At 39.5% G+C, this 16,863-nt stretch overlaps 1 protein-coding gene across 3 annotated transcripts in view; it reads right to left on the minus strand.

Annotated features, from left to right (window-relative positions):
• The window catches only part of GABRB3 (gamma-aminobutyric acid type A receptor subunit beta3), a 196,113-nt gene that overhangs the window by 13,800 nt on the left and 165,450 nt on the right, over positions 1–16,863 (minus strand). For all 3 annotated transcript variants that reach the window (XM_069006162.1, XM_069006168.1, XM_069006178.1), the window contains 3 exons: positions 13,613–13,695; positions 12,417–12,554; positions 4,169–4,321 (listed from right to left, as the gene is read on the minus strand). In XM_069006162.1, coding sequence (XP_068862263.1) covers positions 4,169–4,321; positions 12,417–12,554; positions 13,613–13,695 — 374 coding nt within the window. The remainder of the gene's footprint in view (positions 1–4,168; positions 4,322–12,416; positions 12,555–13,612; positions 13,696–16,863) is intronic.

The raw sequence follows: 16,863 nt of genomic DNA on the forward strand, positions 1-16,863 counted from the left end.
TTGTAGCTTGGGTTCACTCTGGAGGCAACTATTTGGTTCAGTGCAGCAAGGGATCAGGCACGGGCAAAATATGGAAGTGAATCAATATAATCCGGCTCTTACAGAGAATACAGTCTTCTTGCAGGGGTTGAGTAAAAGTTTGTCTCTGTGTCCCAAGAATTACACAGGCAATGCTTCCTCGAACAAATACCTAGGAAATCATGTATACCTTCTCCGTACTATACTTTTCAGAGCCAATTATATATGTCCAAAGGTGCTATGTTGCCTTTAAACTTTTGTACCACTTCATATTAGGGTACCACGTAAGTTCACAGACGATACTTTACTGGGAGCAGCTGTTGCCTCCCCTGGAGGCAGGAAGGCCCTGCAGAGAAACCTTGACAAATTAAGAGGACTGGGTGGGCAACCACCAACCATATGAAGTTCATTAAGGTGAAGTGCCAGATTCTGCACCTGGGATGGGACAAACCTCAATGTACAGACAGACTGGGGAATAAAAGGCTGGAGAGCAGTGCTGAAGAAAGGGCTTGGGGTCCTGGTCGATGGTGAGCTGAAGATGAGTCAGCAGTGCCCCGGCAGCCAGGAGGCCGGCCATGTCCTGGGGTGCACCAGGCACAGCATGGCCAGCCGGGCAAGGGAGGAGATTGTCCTGCTCTGCTCTGCACTGGGGCAGCCTCACCTTGAATATTGTGTGCAGCTTTGGCCACTGCAATATAGAAAAGATACTGAACTATCAGAAGGTGTCCAATGGAAGGCAATGAGGATGGTGAAAGGCCGTGAGGAGAAGCTGTTATGACAAGCAACTTAAGTTACTTGGTCTGTTCAGCCTGGGGAAGATTGAGAGGAGGCCTCATTGGAGTCTACAACTTCTTCATGAGGGGAAGAGAAGGGACAGGCCATGATCTCTTCTCTGTGGTGACAGGACCCAAGGGAATGGCCTGAAGTTGTGTCAGGGGAGGTTTAGGTTGGATATTAGAAAAAGGCTGCTCACCCAAATGGTGGTTGGGCACTGGAACAGCCTCCCTAGAACAGTGGTCACAGCACCAAGCCTAACAGAGTTCAAGCATTTGGACAATCCTCTCAGGCCCATTGTGTGACTCTTGGAGATGGTCCTGTGCAGGGTGAGGAGTTACTTCTGCGGGTCCCTTGTGGGACCTTCCAACTCACCATTTTCTGTGATTCTGTGATACCAGCTTAAGGTTCATAGAGGGGCTATACAAAGGAACATAGGATTAGACCCATGATACTGACCTTTATTATACAAACATCACAGACATCATCACCAGGGCACTAATTGTTTTCTGAGAAGAAACTATTAGATGGAATTTTGTCCTCTCCAAAGGACTTTCTATCAATTTGAAATAGAACATCTGGTCTCCTGAGCTTGCCTTGTACTCTCTGATTTTTGTTCTAATATTTGTCTTACAGTACTTGATGAACTTGTGCTACAAAGATATAGGCCACATGAGACAGTCTTGTTCCTTAAACAAGGAAAACTCTCATGAACCTGTAATAGAAGGGCATGGAATGTCACTGGGTATGGTAACTTCTGTCTACCCATCTGTTGCTCTCTGCAGTCCTGGCCATTATGTATCTAGATGCTGACTGATGTGCTTGAAGTGCTCCCCTCATTTGGCCACCTGGGTGGATCTCTGGTATCCATTAGTTCATTTATGAACACATCAGAGATGTTTGGACTCTATGCCCCACTTCCTATTAAGCTACTACTTAGCTTTCAAGCTGCTAAACAAACACTGGCTGCTGAGTGGTAGCACCATACTGTGTCATGCCCATATGCACCAGCTAATCCACAGTATCTGCAGAATTACTGCACAGTAACTGCAGTTAATCTACAACATCTCCAGCTACCCAAATTCAGAAGCTGGGACATAATGTTGCACAAAGGTGGCTACACTGCTGCTTTGGTATATGGGACCTTGGGAGGTACGGGGTGAGGAAAGAGGGAATCATAGGGACATGGGTGGGAGTCTGGATTTGCTGTGGTACATTACAGAAAAATAAGGGAACCAGGGAATATGTTCCTGTTTTAAGAAAATAAGAGAATATGGCACAGACTTAGTGACAAGTTTTGGGTAGGAAGGTATGTGTAATTGGGAAGCACAGGGTTGAAGACAAAATTTGGGACGAGATGAGAGGCAGAAGTTTTTGTAAGGATTTATAGATCCATTTCATCTTCCTTAGCCATAGCTATCCCTGAGTATGCTTTGGTAAAAGATGAAATATTTGCTGTGAGATATTGTCATAGAATCTGTCCTGGTTCTGGCCAGGACAGGGTTAATTTTGGCAGTAATGAGGAGCTGGCATGGCTAGGACCCAAAGGTTATTCTGTATCACCTCATGTCATTGCTGGAGGTTGTGGGAAGGGAGTCTTTTTCTGCGAGGAAGGCTTCTCTTCAGGTTGGGGCAGTGTGGCCACTGTCGGGTCGCGAGTTCCACAATGAGCATTTTTGCTTGTGAATCACTATCTCTTTTGTACAGTTTTGTTATTAGTATGTTGCTGCTACAACTCATTTTCTCATCTCATTGTTGTTTCCAGCAAATTGTTCTTACCTCAACCTGGGATCTTTGCCTTTTGTGCCTCAAATTCTCTCCAGCCACCCGCAGGGGGAAGGGGGAGAGGGGGGAAGCAAGCAGCAGTGTGGTTTTATTGGGAGCACTAAATTGGAGAATACCCCTAAACTCTGACAGAATCACAAAATGGTTTGGCTTGGAAGGGACCTTAAACACCGTCTGAGTTCGCTGCCATGCCCAGGGACACCTTTCACTAGATCAAGTTGCTCAAAGACACATCTAACCTGGCCCTCAACACTTCAAGGGATGGGGCATCCACAACTTCTACGGGCAACCTGTTCCAGTGTTCCTGTTCCTCACCACCCTTACAATCAAGAATCTCTTCCTAATCCAAATCTACACTGTCATTTTGAAGCCAGTTCCTCCTTATCCTGTCACTCACTTCATGTTCTTGTATGAAGTCCCTTTCCAGCTCTTTTGTAGGCCCCCTTTGGTTACTGGAATGTGCTGTAAGGTTATCCCAGAGCCTTCTCTTCTTCAGGCTGAACAAACCCAAGTCTCTCGGCCTGCCTTGAAAGGAGAGGTGCTCCAGCCCCCAGACATCTTTGTGGCCCTTTTCTGGACTCGCTCCAACAGGTCCATGACCTTCCTATGTTGGGGACCCCAAACCCGGATCCAGTATTCCAGCTGGGGTGTCATGAGAGCAGAGTTGAGAACAATCACCTCCCTCACCCTGCTGGCCACACTGATTTTGGTGCAGCCCAGGACACAGTTGTCGTTCTGGACTGCAAGCACACATTGCTGGGTCATGTTGAGCTCCTTGTCAACCAACACCCCAAGTCCTTCTCCTCAGGGCTGTTTCTCAATCCATTCTTTGGCCAGCCTGTACTTGTGCTTGGGATTGCCTGACCCACGTGCAGGATTTTGCACTTGGCCTTGTTGAACTGCATGACGTTCATGTGGGTTCACCTCTCAAGCTTGTCAAGGTCCTTCTGGATGGCATGCCTTCCCTCCAGTGTGTCAGCTACAAAATTTTCTAGTCACCTTCCCTTATTAGACGGATACCTTGATCTGAAAAGTTCCTGCACAGGAATCACAAACCTGTGCCAAATCCATGTTTTTCTGTCATGAGGTTAATGACACTTTAGGCTGTCATACACGTGCACTTAACATACCATGTACTCTGAGGGTTAGGTGGCATGTTATGGTCCATAGCAGATGTGCCCCTGTGCACTGAACTAGCAATGGTTCTTGAAGTCTGCTCCTGCCAGTGTCACTTAAAGCAGCCAGGACCTCAGGAGGAGGCCTGAAGCCACATTTGTCCTCCCAAACTGAGTTGGACTAAAGCCCACGCTCAAATATGATTGTGAAGCTGATCTCCTAGATGAACTGACAACAACGTTAACTTTGAGGAGAACAAGTATGGGACCTGTATGAGCAGCTCATGATTTAGTGATAACTATACTCTTGCATGCAGGGGAAAACTTATCACTTTTGAGGCAATACTGGATGACATGATTTTGACACAAATTATTTTGGAATATCAAAACACTGACATCACACTGTAGTTTTTAACAACCTCTGAAGACTACATTGAGTCTGACATTTTAGTGACCCACTCATTCTTAGCACATACCAAGGGCAACTCTTGCTGCTGATGCATCATAATTGATCCAGAATGACACCCATGATAAAATGGTAATGAGTATGGAGGGCATGTAGGTTTGAAGAATAAAGTAGCCAATGTTTCTCTTCAACCTGAAGCTCAGTGAGAGTCTTGGATAGGCACCTGAGAAAAGAGAGAGGAAAATGGCGTTATTTATACTGAAGGAAAAACACTTGTGGAAGGTTGCCTTCAGTTTCTGCAGAAACTAAAGCATGCACGTTTTGTAGGGTAGTATGACATCTGCAGAACAGTAGGGAAGACACCTTTCTTTTAAAAGAAACCTTGCAGTGAATATAGTAATAGCCAAGTAATTTGTATTTGGGAAGAAAAGAGACAGTAAATTACTTTGGACTGTTGAACAGATAGGTGAGCACCAGTTAGTTTTTAAAAACAAATGCTTAGGTGTTCAAGTAAAATGCTTATCCAAGTACACAGTTTTCTGTATAGAATTTATATTGAGAGAGTAGGTAATGTGCATAGTTTTTCATTTACAATGAAGAGTTGTTCAAGAGATGAGACTTCTTAATTACATCTGAACTATAAGAAACATGCGACCATGTGGTGTCAAAAATAAATTGTAATGAATTCCATTGAAGAAAAGCCTTCAGACTAGCTCCTCTAACATCAACAACAGCCAGCCAGAATTTTTCTTCCAAACATATTTTAAACAAAGAAAAAGTTGAATTTTGTGTATATACATATATCTATATGTGATTCATGAACTGTTACAAACAGAAAAAATTAACAATGAAAAAAAATAATTACCTCAATATCAACTTAACTTCAAACTGCTGTATATCTTACTGAATTGGTGTTAATCTTACTGAATACATTTTAGACATATATATATCTATATATACACACATATATATATATTTAGACCAATATATTTAGAAATCTCAAATTGTTAAAAAAATTGTGATGTTTTTCACCAAATGCAAGGATGATTAAATCTGAGTACAGCTGTATAAGAAAAAGGCAGTCATTCACACATTAGCTTCATGATTTCAGTGTTCGCACTACCAGTCTTAGATATGATACTTCTAACAGCTCATCTATAAGCTCTAGTTAGCCAACATCCTAGAAAACATTTCAGCACATACCAAGGACCCAACCAGATATTAGAACACTTCCCACCCATTCTAGTGCAAATATGTAGAAAATATGAAAGATTACATCTAGAGAAAAAATGAAAAATTACAACCTTCCCTTTAAATTATATTCATATGTTTGCATATGAGCTTAAGAAATTACATTTGCCCATATACACATGAATGATTTCCTAAGAGAGAAGGGGAAAGAAGGAATAGAAAACTGAAGATTTCTCTTCATCACATTCCTGATAGTTTGTTACACTTTGAGTCATACAACGGAAAAATGCCACACTGTTTCCAGGCAGCAGAAGCATCAAGGTACTATCAAACTTGTGCAAATATAAGTTTGCACATAATATAACTGTTGTATCAAACAATCTCAGAACAACTATCACCAGGGAAAGACATATCCGGTAGGTGTATCTGGTTGCTGTGATTATTTCAATCAGTAGCATTGTTTTCCAGAATGAAATGCCTTTTAGTTTCACCAATAGAGGTATATTGGTGGAGTCAGAATAATGTATTTCATCCTGAAATACCAAGGTTTTCTGCTGTCTGAAGCAGTCAACACATTCCAATGAACAATGTTTCATTTCAAAAGACAAATTCTCTCATTGAAACCAGGCCTGCTTTTTTTTTGCCTACAAAGCTTAACTTTTTCATTTGACTTCTTAGGAAAATGTTTCTGTGGCCTTGTGTCTGCAGACTATATAAATAAAACAGGAGACCACAAAAAAATAAATAAACACTGCCATTGTGAAATACATTAAAAATGCAGCAGACCTGATCACCTTTCTGCAGTAAGAGTAGAACATCAGACAGAAATCTTTATAAAGCTCTGTTGAGAAAAATTATTTCATATAATACATTGCCCACTCAAAGGATTCTCTATAAATCTGTAAAAAACTTTCCAAAAGTCCTGTCCAGGTCTGGATATCTGTGGAATATAATTGATAGAGGTGACAACGGAAAAATCTCCCATAAAATACTGATTCTTTAATTAAATAGTATGAAGGATTAATTCAAGAAAGTTCAGTAGAACTCAATCACTGAATCAGAGTCCATTCTTGGGTTGCTCTAGAGCCAGGGACCCTGGATGCACTGGAAATTGAGAGAAAGAAAAGAGAACTTTGCCATTGATAAAGCACAGAAAATGGTGTGGGTGAAAAAGGGGTGTGTCAACAGGGGAGAGAATAACGTGTCACATATGTTAGTAATTTTCAGTATGAACTCACAAACTGAGGAACAGTATAACAGAGTGAACTTTAGACATTCATGTGGAATGCTTCACCTGTGACATTCATCCATTACCTTATCACCATTTCTATCTAATTAGGTAAGGTAATTACTGAAACTGGTGAGACCTGGCCTTAAAGGTTGACTCCCCAGCTGACCTCAAGGCCAGAGACATCAACCTAAATATGCTTCAAGCACCAGGTTCTTTGTCCTGAAATTAGAACCCTAAGGACCATGTTGAGGGCCAGGGCTGTCAGTGCTTTCTGTCTTCTTGTACTAGAGTTGGAGTAAGAGAGATTGTGAAAGAGAGATTCAGTTGCTAATCTGATAGTGCCCTGATCCTTTTGAGATGCCCTGTGACATCTCAGACACCAGCACACAGTTGATGGACATGATACCCCCTACACCTTTTTGATCAGTGGGTGGAGACTACAAAGGCTGCCTTGTGCCCTCTCAAATGCAGTTGATTAAGCAACTCACGTAAACTGCTTACACATGGGCTTGGTGTCTAAGCTCCACTTCATCCAGTCAATCTAGCAAATGAAACCTAGAGAATTATTCATCATCTCCTAAAATGCACTCCTATAGATGTACTGAATTTGTCTCCACCAACTAATATGGACTAGATTCTGACCAACTCATACACCTAGTTCAAATGTAGACACTGAAATCATATTCACCATAAATCCGAGCAAGATGAATCCAAGCCCTGCAAGTCTCAGAGTAGATTTTGATGGTGTGAGGCTCCTGGGCAATCTAAACAAAAGTCTTGCTGGCATTACAGCTGCTTACTGCAGTTGACACATTGCTCAGTTTCACCATGGTAAGAGGAGTGACATCCTGTGGTGATTTTACAAGATCGAATTTTATTGACATGTCTTTATCTCAGAAAATTTCAGAATAATATGGTCTTATAGAAACATATCATAGCATCATACAATAGGGTTGAAAGGGACCTTAAAGACCATATAACTCCCAGCCCTGCCATGGGTAGGGAAGCTGTGTTTACTGCAGGTTGTATAGTACAGTATAATTTTTTGCTATATGATCTTATATAGTATAGTATAGTCTTTGTTAGAGTCAGGTTGAAATTGAAACATGAACTGGTAGCTGTGGTTTTTATCATACTATGCAGCCCAGGTTCTCCTTTAGGTACCTCTCCCTGAGACTGTGAGAGTTTATATTACATTCAACTGTATTGCTTATATATCTTCAAAAATTATCTATTGACCCCGTCTCCAGCCTGCCATCTCTGCTACCATATCTCACCTCCAGCAAACAGGTCACAGGAGTCTGTGGAAAAAAACAAGGAAGAACTACTATTTTCCATGGTTAATTCCCCCTCTTTGTCTGAATGGCTAAAGCTCAGTGAAAAGGATGGGTCCTAACCTTCATGGAGAAAGGATTGTAAGTCCAGATCCTTATTTATCTAAGAAGGACCAATTCTGTGTAACTTATTTAATAGAAGTTGATTTCTGGGTGAACTCAACAATTACACTGTTACTTGTCTGATTATGATCGCATCATGATTTGTCAATTAAGCCTCAGAACATTTAGAGATTAATTACCAGGAAATTCTAGTTGTGAAGTTTCCATAAAAATGTTGTGGTTTCTTCCTTGTTACCTTGTTTTGCCTTGTTATCCTTCCTCCCATCTCACATGACATGTTGATGTGTACGGGCCAGTTTAAACACTATAGGAATAACAGAATTTTGCCAACAAGTATTTAAATCTAACAGTATTGAGAATGAAGGTATGAAAAAAAATACTTAATCAATAACTGAGCCCCAAATATTCCTTTTTCACATATTTGGGCACTTGGTAAAAAGAGATTACTTGCTTCTGTTCCAAATTCATTAAAAGCCAGCAAGCTGAAATATCTGGCTTCAAGGCTAAATTAGTCTCTTGCTGTTTTATCCAAGTATGAAACAAGATAGCAGAGTTGGTCAGTTACAGAATATTTATTTTAATATGTTCTTCTGGGTAATTGGAAATGTACTTTATGTACTGATCTTTTGGAATACAGCAAATATTTAATTTTCAGATCTTTTAAGACTACCCTCCTCTTACCAACAGGTTGCTAATATGGCTTTGACTGCTATGTGACTTGAAGCTTTTAAGTGGTGTTTTACACATCCCCGTTCCTGTTCAATATCTCAGCATTTCAGGATAACAAACATGTAGGAGGCAGATTCAGGTAACAGATTTAGCACTACATTTCAGGTGTTTGAATGCAGATACTTGCACATGGATGGAGCATGAGCTGTCATTGGAAACCATGGAGATCTAGACTTAGAGCCAGCTGATTCTAAGGGTGTGATTTAATTGCCTCTACAGAGGTGTGTAAGGCCATTTGAGATGTGATAGGCTAAAGAACAGTAGCACAGAACACTAGTGAAGTAATCAATACTGAAGCACTAGATGGTGAACATGGGACACAAGGCTGTAAGCTGCCAGAATAGCAGCCAAACTGCTAACCAAGATCTTCTACAGCAGCTCAAGAAGCAGCAGACACTTCAGCAGGCAACTGAATAATGTCTTAAAATATTCATTTGAGAAAACAAGGTATTCAAGAGCTGGAGAGCTCTTTAGGCTTCACCGACAGCACTGATTTGACAGCATTTGACTATGGGCTTAATTCAGTTACTGACACATGGGCATCCAGTGCCATTTAAATGTCTTATGGTATCCTATATGGCCTTCAGCTGGTGTTAGAAGGATAGTCAAACCAGGTATTTCTTCTTCATATCAATTTAAAAATCATGAATAACGGGAACAGGCTATTGTGTGTGGCTTTGCACATGCCTTCTAGACACTTGAAGATTTTATTTAACTCCCAATAAAGTACTCTCATTTTTTAAACTACGTGACCATACTTGTTTCTCCACTAATTTCAGGTATCCCATTTTCTAGATTTTTGCTCACATTTGCTTGTTTTCCATAAACCCTCTCCTATTGCTCCATTACTGCCTTCAAGAGTGCTACCCTTGATGACAAATACAAAGCTCAAGTATTATCAATGTAAATCAGACTCCTTTTTATGATGAGATTTGTGGGTTTCTTTGTTTCTTTTTCCCAAAAAAGATGTTATTGGCTCATGTTCAGTCTGACATCAACAGCAGCCCCTATATTTCTACACACAGAACCCTGGCATAACCTGGCATTCTCTATCCTTAATTTGGATAGGAATAATTAGTTACACAGATGCTGTATTTTGCACTTGTCCATACTGAATTTTATACTTTTTCAGACACATTTTGCTAATTTGGCAAGATAAATTTTAACTTCCATTCTATACTTCAACAGGCATGCAGTTCCTCCAGTATTCTTGCAGCTCCACCCAGATCTCTGTCGTTATTTATGGGGTTTTTCCCATGCTTTTCATTGCTTCTCAGCAGTAACTATGGGAACAGATTTTTCCCTTTGCCTAAGTTACACAAGATTATACAGCACAGTTTCTCTTGGAGGATAGGAGAAATAACTAATCCAAAAGCTGTCTATGGCATGACTCTGAAGTCTGCTTTTAGTTTTATTCAATCAAAGCACATTAGGACTGAAATCTGTGAAATGTTCACTGAGATACTGTGCTCAAAGAACTAATATCTCCCCCTGAGACTTCAATAACCTCAAAGACAAAAACATGCCTAACTTATTTTCCAAAAGAATGTAGAAACTGGCCCTAATTACTAGGACTGTAAGAAACTCTTGAGAAGAAACTTGAAAAGAGTCTGCTGACTTTATGTATCAGATCTGCTGGCATGCTTCAGATTTAGATTTAAACTTGTGGTTTTGAGAAACAAATGTGATGTTTCCCCTGCATGGAAATTCTTGTCATAAAATGTCATAATTGATCAAGCATTTTTATAATGTCCTGTATCAAAGCAATAGTAAATTCAGTATTGTGTCTTCATCAGTGACAAAAATTAAATGTTTCAGAAAATGGTACAAGAAACATGCTGTTCTCTGAAACTCCCTAATGTCAAGCTATCTTAAACCCTGAAGCATGAGACTTTTTTATTCCTTTCACTGTTTTTTTTAAAAGACCATTAATATTCTGAACATTTAGTCAGTCACAGAACTATGTGCTCCTATTTTTTACTCTCGTACTTGTCACATACCTCTTTGGATTTCTCGTTTTCCTGATTTTTACAAATCTCTCATCTCTACATTTCTAAGTCATGCCTTTAATGAAATATTTCATATTGAACTAAAATGTGGCCTTGGATCACCATAAAAGTCACTCCACAAATAAGTTCACTGTATTCTCATTGTTGTCTAAAAGAGCCTTCCTACAAAAGCATATCCAGTCCTGTGGAGGTGTAGGTAAGCCCTGGCTGCCAAAGGTGACACTAGCTGCAGGACAAAAGGATATAGGATGAGAGCAACTGATTCTCTACAGAAAAAAATCTTCCATTCACAATGGTAAACAAGAACAACAGCAGCTGGCAAACCCCCTCATACTAATTTCAATCCCAGCAATATTTACATTTTGTTCTGAAATACAACTTGTGTTTCTGTGTGCTTTGAAACAGATGCTGTGCCCAAAGAGTGGGTGTAGTGATGCTTACAAACATGATTGAGCTGTGCTTCATTTGTTCTAGTGTGCTGAGACAGATGGAACAGCACACTCCTGTGGTCTGAAGAGCACTGAAAATCCAAAGGCCCCCAATAATGAGCCAAATAATGGCCCCACATGTGCTGATGGCTTTCCGTGTTGCTTTGGTTTTGTCATACATATTCCTATATTTGTGTCTAACACCAAATATGTAAATCAACACTGCACTTTGTGATTTAAAGACATCCAGTGCAGTGAGTTAATAGTAACTTCTATTACATCTTCAAGGAAACAAGCAGGGATTTAATTTTAGCACCTTAACAATGACAACAAATCCACTGGCTGGCTATGTATAAAGTACTATATATCAGTGCAAATAAAGATATAAAAGACATTACATTCACTATATAACAACAAAACAAACATGCACTGAAAAGTTGCAGGGAGGTGTTTATAAAATATTTTATAAAATAGTTTATAAAATTGGTGGCTTTTTGACCTAGGCATGCCAAAACACATTTATGTATGATCAGTTACCCTGTAGGCTACATTTAAACTCATGATTCAGAGGTGAATGACTTAATTATTTAGATCCTAGATATTTGGGTGTCTAGTTAAGTATCACATACACACAAGAAAAAGAAAAATAAACAAGGAATCAAAGAATCACAAAATGGTTTGGGTTGGAAGGGACCTTAAAGACTCTATAGTTCCAACCCCACTGCTGTAGGTAGGTACATCTTTAACTAGACCAGGCTGCTTAAAGCCCCATCCAACCTGGCCTTGAACACTTCCAGGCATGGAGCATCTACAACTTCTCTGGGCAGCTTACTGTCTCACCACTCTTACAGTAAAGAATTTCTTCCTATATCTAATTTAAATCTACCCTCTTTCAGTATGAAGCCATTTCCCCTTGTGATATCACTACACATTTTTGTCAAAAGTCCCTCCCTAGCTCTCTTGTTGGCCCCATGAAATACTGGAAGGCTGCTAGAGGGTTCTCTTCTCCAGGCTTAACCTCAACACTCTCAGCCTGTTTTCATCAGAGAGGTGTTCCAGACCCCTGATCATCTTTGTGGCCCTCCTCTGGACTCAATCCAACAGGTCCATGTCCTTGTGTTGGAGGTCCCAGAGCTGAATGCAGTACTGAATGCAGGTCCGGATGAGACTTCATGGGCTCTTACTTCCAGGCTTTGTCGAGTAATTTCTTTATCCAAACATGCAACACAGGCTACATGTCATGACTGGTAATAATAATTAATTATTACTAATAAAACAGTAATTTTCATGCACAAGAAAATGAAACACTAAATGGGCAGATGACAATACTTGCCTGTGGCAAAGACAACATTCTTTGACACCAGTCTGTATTCCACGATAGAGAACTGAGGAAGTTCAATCCTCTCCACGCCAGTGACTGCGTTATCTCCACCTCTCCAGTAGAACTCTATGTCATCAGTTGTGTAGCCATCTGCAGGCAAAGCAGGAGAGTAAGTCAGAAATAACAACAAAATCAAACGTAGCTTCAAACATGCAGCTTGTCATTTGAGACAACAAAAAGAATTGGAACAGCTGGAGAGCTGTGTGGTATTTTGCCTGTGGGAAGGTCTTCCAAATAGCTACACCATTACAGTCTGCCTGGGAATTTTAGGCAAAATACTCTGCTTTCTTTGTATTTTATCTTTTTTTATCAGTCATATGGTATTCACTAGTGGTCACAGTGAGAAGAAAACACTATTCAAGATTTAGGACACCATATGCATTTATGAAACCAAGTGTATATTTACACTGATAATCACCAGAAGAAGGTTGATTATTCAATGAACACAGAGAAATGTAATTGGGGCAGACCTTTTCACTCACAGTAAACTGAATTGCACCATTTCCACTAGCTTCCACTAGCGGAGGACTACAGCTGAATAGAGAACATACACAAGTATTTTCTGTATATGGCCCACAATTTACAGGCAGTAGCCAAAATGGACCAGGTACTTCTGAAGTGCAAATATACATCTGAATATTGCAATACTAGGACATGAATAGGTGAAAAAGAGAATATTGTTATTTTGGTAACACAATTTCAAATCATAAATGGGGTCAATCTGAAAGCCCAGGGTAGGTCCTGCAGCAAGATGATCCATACTAAAGCATCCATAATAAAGCATACTGAAAGAAAATTATATCACAGTGTTTGCTGTCTTGAAAATAAATCTGATAAAAATACAAATATTCATCTCTTGTGTTGAAGATAAGCATCCAGTCACTACCTCTGCCAAGTCAGGCAGGAATACTGAATGATTTCATTCTGTCCTAACCTCATTTTTCTAGGATGTATTCATCTATCTAGAAATGGATGATTCCTTATATCTTTTAATAAGTCAAGTAAACAAACAAAAAATACAAACGCTGATAATTACCTGATTCAAATGGTGTTTATAGACACACGTGTAAATATCACACAGTTCTATAAAAGGAAAAAAAAAACCTAGATCCAAACTAGATTTCACATGCATTTTCTTAGGTACGTACAGCTTTCTATTTCCAGAGTACAGTTTTGTTCATCTAATGGGTATCTTCTCAAGTCCATCATACAAGCTGCAGTGGTTGTGATTCTGAAATACAAGCATCAAATAGTTTTACTGTATTGCCAGTAATCCAGGTTTGGGTCATGGGGTTGTTCATCTTCCAAAGTGAAGGCCCTCTGAAGAATAGCTTACAATACCTGAGAATCTGATCCGTATTTTTACATTGAACAGCAGCCTAATAGAGCAGCAATTACATTGACTTTCAGTGGAACAACTCGCTGTGAATTACCCTTATGCTACCAGTCCCTTTGGGGTTCAATGGACCTATCCTCATATGCAAATATTACACAAACATTTGCTGAGATTAAAAGATATGACTTTATAACAGAAACCCTGAAGTGAAAACAGTCTGCTACAAATGTCAAAATCATCACAGCTGCATGAATAACTGATTTTTTGGTTTTGTGGCAGTCTAGAAATGAAACCCTGAAATGCTGAAAGAAAGTTTTAAGTCCAGCAAAATGCTTTGTTTCAAAGTTAAGTATACTTCCCTAGTTTTCAAATGTAAAGAGGATTTTGTTATGAAGCTCCATGTTGAATTTTAAGTTTTCTCCTTATATAACAATACATTTTTGTTTCTCTGTCTATTTATCCATTTAGCACCCTAAGGATGGTTTTGCAAAACATTTCACTATTTCTGAACCAACATTATTCATCAACCTCTTGTATATCATGAGAGTCAACAATATACATGTGCAACCAGAACAACTGTCTTAACAGCTTCAAAACAGCACTGTCACTTTATTAATTAATGGATTTATATATTCGTACTAACTTTAGACAGATATAACCATATGCTCCTAATTAATCTGCAGCATACTTTGATGTTTTTGTGAATCACAGCCTTCACCAAGGGTATGTACATTATTATGCATCATTGTTTTTATAATGGCTTCATATAAATTTCACATTTAAATTATCTTCTGAATCTGAATAGCTCCATTCCTTGCTGATCCTTTTCTGATATAAAAAAGACAAGGACCTTGCACACAGTTTGTTCCTAAACAAATAATATTCTAGTGATAATTTATGCTAATAAATACAAGGGGGGGGAAAATGCCTTAAATGTACCTCTAAAAGCTGGAACCCTCAACGTTAATGTTTTCTTCATGTGTTTTCTCTGAAGTTCTTTCTTCTACCCATTAACCTTCTCAAACTACAGTCTTCTAATCTTGTAAACTATAAAATTCCAGGGCAATGTTTCAAAAGAAGAAAAGTAGTTAGGTGCCTTTCTTCACCTCTTTCACAGTAAAAAAACCCCATGTTGTTATTATGAATGTTCTATCCAATCTCAAAGAAAAGGAAGAACACTTATCCTTAGTATATAGAATCCTATTAGATGAATAACTACATAATATGTAAAGAAAGGGATTAAGACCATTATTGTTATCTCACAGGACAACAAAGACCACCCTTCTCTGACTGAGAAGATGCTTTTGCAAGAAAATATTGTAATTTCTTTGCACAGGGAGAGACAAAGGCAATGAATGAGCTAGCAGAGGGAAAAGCTCAAGGATCTGTTATTCAGCACATCTTCCCACTTGTGTTCTTAGCAGTAGCCAGTGAGAAAGGCACACACCTGATCTTTGTGCTTTCCAGCCTTACCTACAGCATGATCATGTCTGTCACTGCTGATTCCTTGTGACTGTCCTCTGAAGGACAGTCCCACAAGATTTCAGGTACCAAGTATCACAATGGGATACTTAGGTCAGCCTTCCTCCAAGCTGCATCTGGGAATTACTCTGGTTCCTCTGTTAAAACAAATTCCAGTGGTCTGGAGCAGTGGGACAAACAGCTGTTCCTCAGTTGCTCTGAAGTTTAGGGAAACGTCTTCTCTGCAACTAACACTTGGAAATGCCCTTCTGGAACCTCAGGCAGGCTGCTAAGATACAGGGCTATTAACTATGGAGATGATTAATCATCTGGATTGTTTAGCCTGGAGAAGAGAAGGCTCCAGGGGGATCTTATAGCAGCTTTCCAGTACCAAAAGACAGGCTACAAGAGAGCTGGAGTTGGACTTTTTAGAAGGATGTGTAGTGATAGGACAAGGAGGAATGGCTTTAAACTGAAAGGCAGTAGATTTAGATCAGATTTTAGGTTAAAATTTTGACTTTGAGGGTGGTGAGGCACTGGAACAGGTTCCCCAGAGAAGTTGTGGATGACCCATCCCTGGAAGTGTTGAAAGCAAGGACTTTGGAGCCCTGGACAGGGCTTAGAGCAATCTGATCTAATCAAAGGTGTCCCTGCCCATGTCAGGAGGGCTGGAATGAAATGATTTTTAAGGTCCTTTCCAATCCAAACCTTTCTACGATTCTTTGAATGTCTCCTCAATACGATGCCTAAGAGCAGGTCTAGCTAAGCATATAAAACTAGGATTAGCATATGGTCTTAGAGGAGAAAACTTACTCTTAAATCTGTGATTATTGATAAACAAGCAGTGATCATCCTTACAAAGCCATACTGATTGTGCAATGAAAGGGTCTTGCTCCTGAGTCAAATAATAACTGTGTTCAAAGTAAAACAAGTAGGCATGCTTGGGAATTGTTGATATGAAGGTTCTCTCCCATGCTTTAGTAGATTCACCTACACTGACCTAGGTCTCATGTGGGATCCTGCAGCAGAATCCACATGAGCTAAGTTGATACAAAAGGGAATGTGCTACCAGACTCTTAACTATTATGCTGTATAACTAGCTTTAAATGCCAGCTGCACAGAACACAGATGATTAATTTTACAAAAATTGTAAAAAATTATACAGCTGGCAAACTTATATTCAACTTAATAATTGTGTTAACGAATTTTCAAGGAATGTATTTTTGTTTTGGTCTGTTCACATACAGTAGTGGTTTTGTGTCATAAGTTCCAGTACCAGAAACTGCACATTCTTGCTCAAAAAACTTTTTTACACTACAGAAAAATGTATGTTTTTAATTTAGCAAATATCCACTAGAAAAGAAGATACAGGTAGAAATAGACAGAAACAGATTTACCTCATTTTCTCAAAGCAAGTTTAGTACTCAGAGGTCCCTCCTGAATGAGCATTCAAACAACCAAATTTAACTTGCACAAATGCACACCAAAAGCAAATATGAATTGCTCAGGCCTGTGCATGCTCCCAAGAGGAGCAGGTTTGCTTTTTATGGGATGGGATGGCACCTGACACAAGAAACAGGGTTTCAAGAAATCATCATGGCA

Source organism: Aphelocoma coerulescens, chromosome 1, assembly GCF_041296385.1.
Source record: "Aphelocoma coerulescens isolate FSJ_1873_10779 chromosome 1, UR_Acoe_1.0, whole genome shotgun sequence".
NCBI lineage: Eukaryota > Metazoa > Chordata > Aves > Passeriformes > Corvidae > Aphelocoma > Aphelocoma coerulescens.